Source organism: Elaeis guineensis, chromosome 12, assembly GCF_000442705.2.
Source record: "Elaeis guineensis isolate ETL-2024a chromosome 12, EG11, whole genome shotgun sequence".
In the NCBI taxonomy this organism is placed as follows: Eukaryota; Viridiplantae; Streptophyta; class Magnoliopsida; order Arecales; family Arecaceae; genus Elaeis; species Elaeis guineensis.
In genome coordinates this window covers 9745465-9760026 of record NC_026004.2, presented here as the reverse complement: position 1 = coordinate 9760026, position 14562 = coordinate 9745465, and the positions used below count along the sequence as shown (strand labels likewise).

The 14562-nt window shown below is 36.6% G+C and overlaps 1 protein-coding gene across 1 annotated transcript; it reads left to right on the top strand.

The window, feature by feature from the left end:
- Nucleotides 1–9929: 9929 nt before the first annotated feature.
- Nucleotides 9930–13939, top strand: LOC105055294 (putative disease resistance protein RGA3). Its single transcript, XM_073246456.1, is given in 3 exon segments — nt 9930–13193; nt 13196–13556; nt 13663–13939. Coding segments are annotated over 2 exon segments (3405 nt in total). The 5' UTR covers nt 9930–10090; the 3' UTR covers nt 13498–13556; nt 13663–13939.
- The last annotated feature ends 623 nt before the right edge of the window (nt 13940–14562 follow it).

Below are 14562 nucleotides of genomic sequence, written 5' to 3'. Positions count from 1 at the left end.
CTCTTCATAGATTTTCTCTCTCTAAAAGTCTTATGGATCAGTGGAGGATCCTGATACATAAATAAGTCTTAATTTTGGTAATCCTAAGAGAGGTCCTCGATCTGTGTTATTAGGATCGATTATCGGTAATTTTTTCTATATATGATTTTTATATTTGATCAGGGTTACGAAGAGATGATTGTCTGCATATGATATCGAGTGGAATATTTTGTTAAAAAAATTCATAAATCAAAGAAGAACATTGATTTCTGTGCTTGGATCAGTCACTGGTAAAGGTAAGAATCCCTATACATGATCATCATTATGTATGTTATTTTACCGTTGGTTTTATCTCATTGATTTTGCATCGTTGGATTTGAGATAGATGAATTTGTTATATCTGAGATACTATTATTTATTTATGTGATTTTGAGCATGAGTATGTTATATCAATACATATATATCAGCGATTGATAACATGAATATATGGGTATGACATATTTATTACACTGCAAAATTTGAATTGATTAATGAAGTTAAATATTATAATTTCATGAAAATAAAAAGAAAAAAAAATATGGTTTAGACTGGCCTTGTCATGTGGAATAGCCTGCCAGGAGCTTATGCCTGGGACAGCCCCCACAGGCTTATGTGTGGAAGAATATGATCCGAGAAAGATCATGAAGAATCTGATCCAAGAAAGATCATAAATAATTTGATCCGAGAAAGATAATGACCACTTTGATCCGAGAAAGATCATGAATATTTCGATCCGAAGAAGATCACAGAAATCGATCCGAATAAAAGATCGTCGCATGATCCTGGTAGTCCAAAGCCAAAGCCAAAGCCAAAAAGAAATGATTAAAGACGATGTGATAGAAAGATAAGTCATGAAACAGTCATTGAATAAAATTGTTTCACTTATTAATATATGATAATGCATCTCTTTTGATAAAATAGATAATCTATAAATATTTGCAGTATTCTGGATAGTGAACATCGACTTTTATGTGTTATTGCTTATCTTTATTTTCAGATTATATTATTATATTGGTGTGATATGAAAATTTTTACTGGACTGTAAAGCTCACACCCCTTCATCTTTCTTTTCTTCTCAGAGTTACAGGACGTTCATGATTGGCTATAGCTTAGATTTATGGGTGAGCAGAAGGATAAATAAGAGTGTCATAGTATCTGATCAGAGAATTGAAGAAATTTAAATTATAATTATGCAAGGTTTTATGAATTATTGTTGAAATAAATTATTATGGTTGATAAGATTGTAATGATTTAATTTGACCTTGCTTATTCTTTAGGGCTTGCTCTAAGGAGTGTGCGGCCATCACGTATCCGACCCGGGTGTTGGGTTCGGGGCGTGACAGAATGGTATCAGAGCCAGGTTATGATCATTAAGGATTATAATATAAGTGATTAGAATTTGATAAAATGATATTAGAGCTTAGGTTTAAGTCACTAGGGATTATGAAGTGATATCAAAACTTTATGCATGATCAATAGGATATGACAGAGTGATATCAGAGAATATGATAGAACAGTATTAGAGCTCAGATTTAAGGTCACTAGGGATTGTCATATAAGTGATATCAAAACTTTGAGATTATAATCACTAGAGTATGATTGATAATATCAGAGTTTAAGATTATGATCATTAAAGGTATGATAGAATGATATTAAAGTTTAGGTTATGATCATTAGAAAATATGATTTAAGTGGTATTTGAGTTTAAGGTTATAATTATTCAGAATTGTAATGTTAGTGATAACTGAATTTAGGTTATGATCATAAGGAACATGATAGATATAAAAGAGAAGATTCAATATTTAGATATTAAGATAAAATTTATGCATAAGTGGCGTATGATGTCCATAATAAAATTGACGAGTTATATCTTGGATTTCAATTAGTAGGGTGGCCTGAATATAAGAAGAGTTGACCTTAGAAGGAAGTGGAAGGTATTGATATATTATGTTGAGTATACTCGATGATTTTGGAATGCTAAACCTATATGGAAGGAAATCATGATAACTTTTCTGATTTTGATGTTAATTATCTGAGCATTACAAATTTTAAATTTATCAGAAGGAAGTTAGGATATGGTCTAAGAAGAAATTTCATCATATGAGAGAGAAATATTTTTGAGCATTGAACCTATAAGAGAATCATATATGAAACTCAATCTTAGATAAAATATATATATATATACTTGAATTTTATTATGAGAATATGAGATACACATCTTGGTGAAATCTTTGGTTTCTCAAAATATCATATTCTGAATATGATTCTTCGATCTTTCAAGTTGCATTGAATTTCAAGTCAAAAGTTTATTTTTTTAAGTGGATCAAAAGTATTTTGATATTGTTGTTAAATTAAAGAAAAAAATTTATTTTGTCAGAGTATGATATACAGGTTATGATGAAATTTTTAATAATTCGTATTATTATCTTTGGATTAGATTTTTTTTAATTTTTTTTGTGATTGTTGAAGATGGTGAAGTGTATTAATTATTCAAGTCAAAATTTGAATTTTTTTTTTTAATTGAACTAAGACATCTTGCTAGTGTTAAATTTTGAATGACTTATACAAGGGACAAGATTTTGTATGGATTTATCGATTAATATTAAGGGTTGTGATGAAGAAAGTTCTATAAGAAATAATCAAGTTGATTCTACTTAAGGATGTTGGCTTGAGTTCTTCTAGTTCGTCAAGTTAGAATTAATTCTTTTAAAAAAGAAGATTGATTTAGAAATTATCTAAATAATTGTAAGGTAAATCTAAGATTAACTCCAATTGATTCTAGATATGTTAGATTCTTGAAGAGTGATAAAACTTATGCAATGATTTCAAACATAGAAAGTGGATCAAGATTTAATTTTTATATGCTATACCCGAAGGTAGTAAAGATAAAGAAACTTAAAATTTTGCCCTAAGTCTTATCTGAAATTTGAAGGTTGGATCTATTCTAGATTGATCTAACATATAAGGATATTTTTATCTTTGATAGACTTATATAATTTGATAAATTAAGATCAGAGTGCGTTGCAAAAGTGTGGTGGATTAAATTGATTAGAAATATTAATCTTTTAAATCAAAAGATATTATGATGAAATACATTAGTTGTAAATAAGGAAGGATTTTATTGATAATGAAAGGATGCTATAAATTTTGATCTAATCTGATCATAGCCGGATAATTTTTGTCAGTAGGTTGTTTCATTGTAGATAATACCAAGAAATTCTAGATATCTCAAGTTTATTAACAGCTTAATAGTTCTGATATTAGTTCAAATTTAGAATATCCTGACATAGATCTCATTTTTTTTAAATTAATATTATTACTTGAACTGATATAGAAGATTGAGATTTTTCTTAAGATGAGAGTCTACATATAAAATTTGTTGAAAGGTCAAGAGAAGAAAGAAATTGATGATTGTGAAGAGTGCCCGATGTTTGACCTTTATTTATTTTTCTATCAAGGGTAGTCTGAGATAATTATGAATTTCGAGTGGAATGTATTAGACAAATAACGGTGGTATATTAATACAAGTCCAAAATATTACAGTTCTTCAAAAAGTTGAGAAATCAATAAGAGGAGATGAATTTAAAATTTTAAATAATTTTGTTATAACAAGATCATGAGAAATAAATAATATATAAGACATTATCGCAAGCTTGAGAATGACATGAAGAATGTATACTTTAAAATATGTATCTCAAACAACATAACTTAATTTCGAGGACGAAATTTTTTTTAAGGGGGGGAGATTGTAACAGCCCAGGTTCTTGGGCCTGTAAACCCTTAACAGCCCACAGCCCATATAAAAAAAAAAACAAAACAGGGGAGAAGACTCCCGAAGGGGGTCTTCTTCCTCCGTTCACCGGCTCCCAATCGAAGTCGGAAAGAGCCCCCTCCGGCTCTATTTAAGGAGGAGAACCCTCCTCTCTCCCTCTCACCGGAGAATCTCGGGTCAATCGACGGCGATCGTCGGGAAAAGTGCTGCGGATACCCTTACTGTGCCCGTCCCAGTTTCTCGTCAGAAAGCCTCGTTGGCGTCGAAGGTGAGCCTCCTCCTCCTCCTTCCTCTCTTCTCTCCTTTCCTTCCTGTGCCGGTGTGCACGCTCGCCGACGATCGGAGTCGCCGGATTTTGTTGCAGAAGAAACCTCTATTTTGCTGTCTTCCTTCGATTTTCTGATGCCGGTGGTCACCATCGACCATCGGTTTGGTCCCTCCGGGCTGTGGGATCGTCAGCCCTTGTCGCCGGCCACGCCATGCTGGCTGCGGCCTTTGGTCGGCCAAGCAAAGGAGGGGATTTGGGATCCCCTGTTTTGGCCAAGAGAGGGCTGTGGGAAGAAGAAGGAAAAGAAAAAAAAAAGAAAAAAAGAAAAAGAAGAAGGAAAAGAAAAAAAAAGGAAAAGAAAAGAAAAGAAAAAGAAAAAGAAAAAGAGAAAGAGAAAAAATAGAAAAATAGAAAAAAAAAAAAAGAGAGAATTTTTTCTCTCTCCTTCCTCTTTCCTCTCTCCTCTCTCTACTTCTCTCTATATTTTCTCTCTCTAAATTTTTTCTCTATTTTCTCTCTAGATCTTTCTCTCTTTTTGTGGATTTTATCTCTCTAGAATCTTTCTTTACTCTCTCTCTGATTGCATCACAGATCCTAAGATAAATTTGAAATAAAAATATGATGATTTGAGATTGCTCCGAAATTCATGCAGTAGATCTGATCCCAGTCCGATCTTATTCGAAATTGTAACACTTGATTCATATTAAGTCACCCTGATAGGATCTCTGATGATCTCGACCATGATTGCCTCATCTGAAGGATACAAAGATTCTCTCTCCACTTTCTCTCTCTACTTTCTCTCTCTAGAATTTTCTCTCTCTTCATGAATTTTCTCTCTCTAAAAATTTTATGGATCAGTGAAAGATCCTGATACATAGATAAGTCCTAATTTTGGTTAATCCTAAGAGAGATCCTCGATCTGTGTTATTAGGATCGATTATCAGTAATTTTCTCTATATATGATTTTTATATTTGATCAGGGTTATGAAGAGATGATTGTCTGTATATGATATCGAGTGGAATATTTTGTTAAAGAAATTCATAAATCAAAGAAGAATATTGATTTCTGTGCTTGGATCAGTCACTGGTAAAGATAAGAATCCCTGTACATGATCATCATTATGTATGTTATTTTACTGTTGGTTTTATCTCATTGATTTTGCATCGTTGGATTTGAGATCGATGAATTTGTTATATCTGAGACACTGTTATTTATTTATGTGATTTTGAGCATGAGTATGTTATATCAATATATATATATCAGCGATTGATGACATGAATATATGGGTATGACATATTTATTACACTGCAAAATTTGAATTGATTAATGAAGTCAAATATTATAATTTCATGAAAATAAAAAGAAAGAAAAATATGGTTTGGACTGACTTTGTCATGTGGAATAGCCTGCCAGGAGCTTATACCTGGGACAGCCCCCACAGGCTTATGTGTGGAAGAATATGATCCGAGAAAGATCATGAAAAATCTGATCCGAGAAAGATCATGAATAATTTGATCCGAGAAAGATCATGGCCACTTTGATCCGAGAAAGATTATGAATATTTCGATCCGAGAAAGATCACAGAAATCGATCCGAATAAAAGATCGTCGCATGATCCTGGTAGTCCAAAGCCAAAGCCAAAGCCAAAAAGAAAGGATTAAAGACGATGTGATAGAAAGATAAGTCATGAAACAGTCGTTGAATAAAATTGTTTCACTTATTAATATATGATAATGCATCTCTTTTGATAAAACAGATAATCTATAAATGTTTGCAGTATTCTGGACAATGAACATCGACTTTTATGTGTTATTGCTTATCTTTATTTTCAGATTATATTATTATATTGGTGTGATATGGAAATTCTTACTGGACTGTAAAGCTCAGACTCCTTCATCTTTCTTTTCTTCTCAGAGTTACAGGACGTTCATGATTGGCTATAGCTTAGATTTATGGGTGAGCAGAAGGATAAATAAGAGTGTCATAGTATCTGATCAGAGAATTGAAGAAATTTAAATTATAATTATGCAAGGTTTTATGAATTATTGTTGAAATAAATTATTATGGTTGATAAGATTGTAATGATTTAATTTGGCCTTGCTTATTCTTTAGGGCTTGCTCTAAGGAGTGTGCGGCCATCACGTATCCGACCCGGGTGTTGGGTTCGGGGCGTGACAAAAGGAGCACAACTCCATAAATAGATCTGACCAAATCCGAGCGTGCCAAATTGATCTGAACCAGTTACTTTCTTTTCGATGTGAACCAACTCCATAAAAATATTTAGGTGATAGATTACCACTCTGTTACTTTCTTTTCGATGTTGCAGTGACTTGCAGGTTGCTCCTGTAGTTAGGCTTAATGTATGTCATTCTTTCCCAAATGAATATTGGGCATCACCACAACCAGGTGACAGATAACTGGTGGTGATGGCCAATGAATGGCTGAGGCTTGACATTCTATGCATTAGTTTCCAGTTACGGAGCATGCATATACATAGTCATACCTTGAAAGGACTTTTAGAAGGGTGTTCTTGCTAGGCTTGAGCTTTTATTTGTGCTATGTTTGATATTGTTGGCATTCACATTAACTCTCATCATGATCATGTTATGGGTTTTAGTTAATGAGTTTGTTAACAAGAGTGCAACAATTTTAATGAATTGAGTGATTTCATTATGAGTTGAAGGAAGCTTTAACAGTGGCACCCATCAATGCTGCCTTTATCACCTTTTCATTATGCAGCTTATGCTAATCTAGCTTGTTTGTCTTTCTATAAACACAAGATGAATATGTGTTCATAATGCTGAACATAAAAATTCTCTCGTCTGAGGTTTGAAGGATGTTTATAGATCTGCATCAGTTACAATCTGGGAAGGCAACAAACACCGTGTTTTTTCTTATTTTCTTAAAAAAAAAAGGACAAGATTATATTGAAAGCTAAAGTCTTGGTTGCTTTTTTTTTTTTCTTCTTTCAGGGGGTGGGGGTATTCACGAAGAGGGGGTGGGGGGGGGGGGGGGTGCTTATTGGCTTAATAAATCATGGACCTATTGTTTGGTCAGATTCTGCACCTTCAACTTTGTTCATTTTCCTATAAATTGCTAATTCTTTATTACTTCTTTTGGCTTCACACAGCAAGACGGTTGCCCTGTGCTCAGCCGGCTCAGAATCCAACAGGCATGGTTCTTACAGACACACCTGCTGAGCGCTTGCAGACTTCATCATGCTATGCTTAGGTATTGTCTTGCAAAGTTAACAGATTTCAGATAATTTCATAAGCAAAATTAAAGAAGATAAGATAGATGTGTGAGCATCTCTTTATCATGTCTAGGAACCAAAAGATTTAGTCATTGTTTGGGTGCCCAACTAACTAACCTGAACCTCCTTGCAAACTGAGAATCTTGAAGCAGAGAGGCAAAATGAGAGGACCGAGTGGAGGCACAATAACACCCTACCCAAATTTTCTTGAGATGGTGGAATGTAACCTGGAATCTTGGGTTGTTGGTTCTTGTCCTCTGTCTGGTTCCTATGATTTCTACTCATCTATCCTCCCTTTCTTTTCTCCTTCCTGCCTGTATAGGAGTTATGCTTGAATTTTTGAAAATTGCAACAAGACAGATTTCAAAATTATTCGACTCTTGTATGTCTTGACCACAGTTTTCAACATAACCAGGATATCTTGGTTGAAATGAGTGCGACTTAACTAGCACTGGATGATTCAGTTACCTTAAACATATTCAGCTGTCCCTTACCTGAATACTGTAAGCTATATAGGGATTCTTGAGTTTTTTTCCTTTTTATTGAGAAATATTGTTATTCTTGAGTTGATATGAAGTTTTTCATCTTTTGTGTTATTTCAACTTTGATGTAATCTGTAATTCTGCAGTGTTAAAGTTGAAAAACTTGGGGGCTTCTGGAAGTGCAACACAGTGAAGTCAATGAGTTGAAGATATAGAACCGTTCAGATTGTCCTGCCACCTGAATTTGGGGAGGCTGTTGTTCCTGTTTCATATTTCTCCTGTTTCTAAATCTTGTAAACAAAAAATATCATGTGACCTTCACCCAAGTTTCAGAGCAAGATGCGGTAGTTTCTTTGAACAAGCATTGTTTAACCTATGTTAGCTTTCTGTGATATGTGCATGGAGAAATAAATGGATATGCTGGACCAATTTCATTTCAGCAGGATGCATTGGCGCTCGATAGCTCAACTAACATCTTTCAACCATAGTTTTTCGATCCACGAATATATGGTCTATATGGCCTTTTACATTTGGCTGATTAGGAACATCTTGATGTTTGAATCCAGACAGTGTATGGTGAGATTTATTCTGAAAAAAACCTTCATTATGATAGTGGAGTTGACTGATGTGACGTTCAGGTCTCTGGAGATTTAGACCTTCCATTTTATTCATGCAGCAACTCATTGGGTGTTCATTATCTAGGAGCCTCCTTTCTCCGTCGTATCTGAAGGTCAATTTTGATGGTAGTATTAGAGATAGATATAATGAGGCAGGTTTTGTGATCCATGTATCTGGTTCTAGGCTAATGGCAGCTGGGAGGAGTCATTTATTTGAGCTCATGATATGGGTAGGAATTGTGTTTGTCACGTAGATCCTGGAGGTGGGCCAGTTCATTGTTGAGGGTGACTCCATTATGGTGATGATCTGGTTACAGAGCCACATTCGAGGAGTCACTCACCTTCTATTGCATGATGTCTCGATTTTACTAGGGGATGCACTGCATTAATTATTAGGCATGTATTCCAAGAGATGAATAGTGTAGGGGACTAGATGATAGCCTATATAGCTAAGCATGTAGGAGAAGTTTTTTGGATCGGGTGGGGATCGTTTCTAGGCCATCTTGAGATCTTTTATTTTATGATTTTTTTAGTTATATTCATACAAAAATTGTTTAAATAGATTGTCTTATAAACAAAAATATTTTTATCAAATATGAATTACCACCACTCAAAAATATATCAAATATAAATCTTTCTATAATATTTATTTTATCTTCTCTTTTCAAAAAATAAATATAAAATTTATTATTAATTATTTTTTAATTTTTTATATTAAATATAATAATATAATATAAAATTTATTTTTTCATACCAAATTCACCCAATATAAAAGCAACATGCTGGCCGCGCTGCTAAAATAAAATAAAAATAACTCTTTTATCAAAATAACAATAATAATAATAATAATAATAATAATAATAATAATAATAATAATAATAATAAATTGCTGAGTGGCTTAGGAACCGCGCGGGATGTGCGGCTGCCTATGGAACCTGAAGGCTGCGTTCCTGCACCTGTAGGCAACTGAGGGAACTGGCGCACGGAGTGAGTTTTTTATTATTTTCTTGCCATCTTCGCGCCAAGTTCGAAGATGAAATAACTGGTGACCTTCGTAAAATATGCCAGAGCAGTCACAAATCTGGATTTGTTTATTTTTACAAAATAATGATATTTTTTGTTTTAACAAAAGTAACGTGTATTATCTATCATCCAGCTGAATTACGTACCCATTACGCTGAACCAAACGAAAGGAGATCGGATGAAATGCACATAACTATATAAAATATCAAGTGATTCCACCATAAATGAATATAACCATATAAATTATTTTTTGTGGACGCGTTTGGTATGCAAGGCCACTAAGACCATTGCAACTTGCAGGGAAGCTTCCCTTGCAAACATCAATATCGCTGTCCACCAATAATCGTCCACCTGCCACGTGATGGTTGCCGGAGGAGAACTGGCTTCCTTTCATTTTTTTTTTTTTGACTAGAGAAGTACCCTGGTCTTCCTTTAAAATAAAAAAATCGCACGAAAGAAAGACGCACCTTGCTTCCTTGCCTGGCGACCGCTGGATCATCCACTGCACAGCTATCAAAGCACCTTAAAATACCGTCAATCACGAGGTCAAGGTATTTGGGATCTTTACATATAGACTTAAAAGGATCTACAGTGCCTCACAACCTGCTCTTCTCTATGAGTGTTGAAGATCCATCCTCCTCTGCCAGTCTCAAAAGATGGCCATGATCTTAGAAGCCTTTGTGGGAAAATTGTTTGACAATCTTTCAGAATTTATCTGGGGAGATATTTCCATTATGCGAGATGTGCAGGACGAGCTCAAGCAGTTTCAAAGAAGAATAGAGAGGCTAAGCGGATATCTTGAATCAGCAGAGCAGAAGAGGCATGATGACCGGACTATCAATAACTGGGTGGTGGAGTTGAAAGATGTGATGTATGATGCGGAGGATATCATCGAGCGTTGTATGATCGAGGGCAGAATATTGTTGGAAAATCATCCCTCCACATTAGCGGTACGCGACACCTCATCTTCATTTTATTCCCCTAGCTTCCTCAAGTTCAAGCATGAAATTGGTAAAAAAATTAAAGAACTTAATGATAGGCTAAAAGAGATTAACAAGGATAGATCAAAATTGGCTGCACTAAAATACACTAGGCAAAGTGCTCTAGAGGGTAGAGTAAATACCCGTCAAACTTTTCCCAGTGTGATTAAGTCTGATATTGTAGGGGCAAAAATTCAGGAGGCCACCCAAAGTCTCGTGGAGTTATTAATTAAGGAGGATAATAAAAAATACCGAGTTTTGGGAATTGTTGGGATGGGCGGAATAGGCAAAACCACTCTTGCTTCTAGCATTTACAATGATGAAAGGATAAAAAAGAACTTTTCTATACATGTATGGGCATGTGTTTCCAAGGAATTTTCAGAAATAAAATTGCTGAAAGATATAATTAGGGGTGCGGGTGGAGAATATAAGGAGGATGAAACTAAGGCGGAGCTCGTACCCCGTCTTTCCTCTATACTTTCAAAAAGATTCTTCATTGTATTAGATGATATATGGAGGACAGAATTATGGGAGGATTTGCTTAGAATAGCTTTTGAAAATGCAACAGCTAATGGCAAGATTGTGATTACCACTCGGTGTATAAACGTGGCGAAAAATATGAGAGCAGAGATCCACCCTGTTGATAAAATGGATGATGACAGTGGCTGGGACTTGCTCCGTAAGAAAGTCTTTGGAGATGATGAGGAGGAGGAGGGGGAGATCTCTACCTTAAGAGAAATCGGGGTTAAAATTGTTGAAAAATGTGACGGTCTTCCTCTTGCAATCAAGGCCATTGCTGGGGTTTTAAGGTCGAAGAAGAAAAGCACCATAGGATGGAATATGGTTCTCGAAAGTGATGCTTGGTCTATGAGTCGACTTGAAGAAGAACTCCCAGGAGCTCTATTTTTAAGCTACGACGATTTACCCTCTGATCTCAAACAGTGTTTTCTTTATTGCTCTTTGTTTCCTGAGGATTATCCCATGAATCGCGATGAGCTTATTCGTTATTGGGTGGCTGAAGGATTTGTAAGAAGAACCCAGGGAGATACAATTATGGAAGATTTAGCAGAGGATTTCTGTAGGGAGTTAATCGGGAGGAACCTTTTACAGCCATGTGTTTTCTTAGCTGACTTGAGTGACCTAGCTGGCAATTGCTGCACGATGCATGATCTGCTACGTTCCCTTGCTCATTTTTTGATACGTGATGAGAGCATTTTTCTTGGTGATCACGAGCAATCACCTCACACAAATCCTTTGAGTAAACTACGTCGTTTGTCAATAGTTAACACAGGGGAGAGACTAGAAGTTCCTGATGTAATAAAACAGCAAAAATGCCTAAGAACTTTTCTTGTTTGGAATAGTTATGAGACAAAGATGGTCGAGAATGAACTTTTTAAAAAATTGAGGTTTCTGCGAGTCATGGACCTAAGCGGTACTCGACTTGAGAGCCTCCCAGACTCCGTAGGAGATCTTTTGCACCTGAGATATTTAAATGTTTCTGAGACGGAGATCAAGGAGTTGCCAGAGTCCATCGGATGCCTCGTAAACCTACAGATATTGAACTTGGCACGTTGTAGATCCTTGCATACTCTCCCTAAGGCCATCACAAAATTGTGCAATCTAAGATGCCTTCGTCTTGAAGGAACATCATTAACTCATATGCCAAACGGAATAGGCAAATTAAAAGATCTGAACCATCTTGAAGGATTTGTGATCGGGCATGATGATAGAAGAGATGATGAGGGGTGTGATGTGAAGGAGCTGCAATCTCTCTCCCAGCTGAGATTCCTGGAGATACGGAGTTTGGAGAGGGCACAACCAAGCGGAGCTTTGGTACTCGCAAACAGCCGCTGTCTGAGGACACTATTTTTGAATGGGGAAGAACCATCTATTTATTCGGAAGAAACGATCCAGAGAAATGACAAGATTTATAATGAGCTCTCTCCTCAATCCACCCACCTACAGGAACTTTGGATTTGTGACTTCTTTGGTACTGGATTTCCCAGCTGGATGATGTCACCTTCCTTGGGTGTCTCCTTTCCTAACTTGACGACAATAGTGCTCTTTCATTGTAAATCATGTCCGCAGCTTCCTCCATTGGGCCTGTTGCCCCACCTGAAATCCCTTGAAATTTCACGAGCAGATTCAATCAAAACCATCGGACCTGAATATCTTGGCCCCCGTGCATCGTCAGGAGCGACTTCATTTCCCAATCTTGAAGTGCTGTATCTTTTTAATATGTCCAACTGGGAAGAATGGTCGTTTGGTATGGTGGAGGGGGTTGGTGAGGAAAGAAGAGGAGCCCCCAAGTTGCTGCCTCGTCTCAACAAGTTGGAGCTTAATATATGTCCCAAGCTGAGAGCTCTTCCTCCACTAGGCCAACTGCCCCAACTGAAATCCCTTTGTATTATGGAAGCACGTGCAATCAATACCATCGGACCTGAGTTTCTTGGCCCCCCTGCATCGTCAGGAGCGACTTCATTTCCCAACCTTGAAGAGCTGTATCTTATTAAGATGTCCAACTGGGAAGAATGGTCGTTTGGTATGGTGGAGGGGGTTGGTGAAGAAAGAAGAGGAGCCCCCAAGTTGCTGCCTCGTCTAACGAAGTTGGAACTTTCATCATGCCCCAAGCTGAGAGCTCTCCCAGAAGGCCTACGGCATGCCACCAATTTACAGGAATTGAATATCTATGGAGCCGCCAACCTAAAAGAAATCAGCAACCTTCCCTCATTGAAATATCTGAAAATAAGCAATTGTCCAAGGTTGGAGCACGTGAAGAATTGCAATTCCTGAGAGTAATATTATGTCGTCCCATATGGACATCCACCACTGATGCTGATGGTCAGACAGAGCACCTCCCGCAGTGGTTATTGGAGCTATTCGGACGGCATTCTCTTCAAAAATTTGAACTAAGATGCAGCTTACCACTCCTTAAGACCTTCCTCAAGGATGGCCCCTACTGGCCCATCATTCAGTCTATTCCCCAGGTCGAGATCAATGAGCCTAGGCATCCAAAACGTAGCTCATCATATATTCGGTATACAAAGGATCCACCCACTTTCGAAGCCAACGTGGAAGAATGAGAAGAATTAGTGGACTGATAAAGCAAGGGTCCACATGCAAGCGTCCTCTTGTCATTGAGGTGATTTCTCCTTCCATTACATTTTGGTTTCCATTTTTGATTTCTCTAGCACCTTTAAATTTGGTTGTTATATCGCTAATCTTATAGTAATCTTCTCTTTACCCAGAGATACCAATGCTCCTGTTTCTTTCTCGAGGACAGATGATCACTGGGTGCTTAGGATTTTCCCTATCTTTCGCTTGATGCATTTTTCCCCTCCTTTCATGGTTTCGTTGTTTGATTTAAACCTTGCTGTTGGATTTTATTTTGCCCTCTGTAATTTTTATTTTCTGGAGTTCTGAAACATTTGTAATTTCCTTTTCCTGTTGTTTTGATGACATTATCGTTTGCTGGTGTGTAACTTCTAGAAATTTGTATGCAATAAATCAGCAGTCTTTCTCCCACCCTCTGTCTCTGATGTTTCTTTTTCCTTAATCTTGGAGGCCAACTTGAATTCCTTAATATTCCTGCAAATTCAACTTATGATTGTTTTGTGATTGAAGATGGGTCAGATTTGAAAGAGCCTGCCAGCGTTGCAGCAGACGGAGATTTAAGTAATCAGATTACCTCATAGATGGTGTCAGAACCAGTACTAGATTTCATGTATTAGATCTTTTGCTAGGCCATTAACGGTGGTGTTTCATTGCACCAGATAGGCGAGGAAACCATAGAGAAGTGATGCCATGGCACGATGCTGTAGATGGTGGATGGGAATGTGTTAGAAGCAAATACATGAGGAAGGATGGGCATTCAAACCGTTGTGTTCATGCCCGTCCTTTGATTGTGTGTGAAAAGATAAACAACCAAAAGCTTGAAGAAGATTTGGAAACAAGCTGACATTGTGCACAGTTTTTGTGACCTCAATTATTTAAAAATCATGGAGAAAATTCCTACTCAGAAGAGGTCTTCCGTATTGCTTCGTGTTTTTAGAATTCCAGTCTTAAAATGACTACGTCTGAGCCTGCATGCCGTGCCTTTGGTTGAACTCCTTGGAAAAGATATAAGAACCAAACATATTTACCTAACA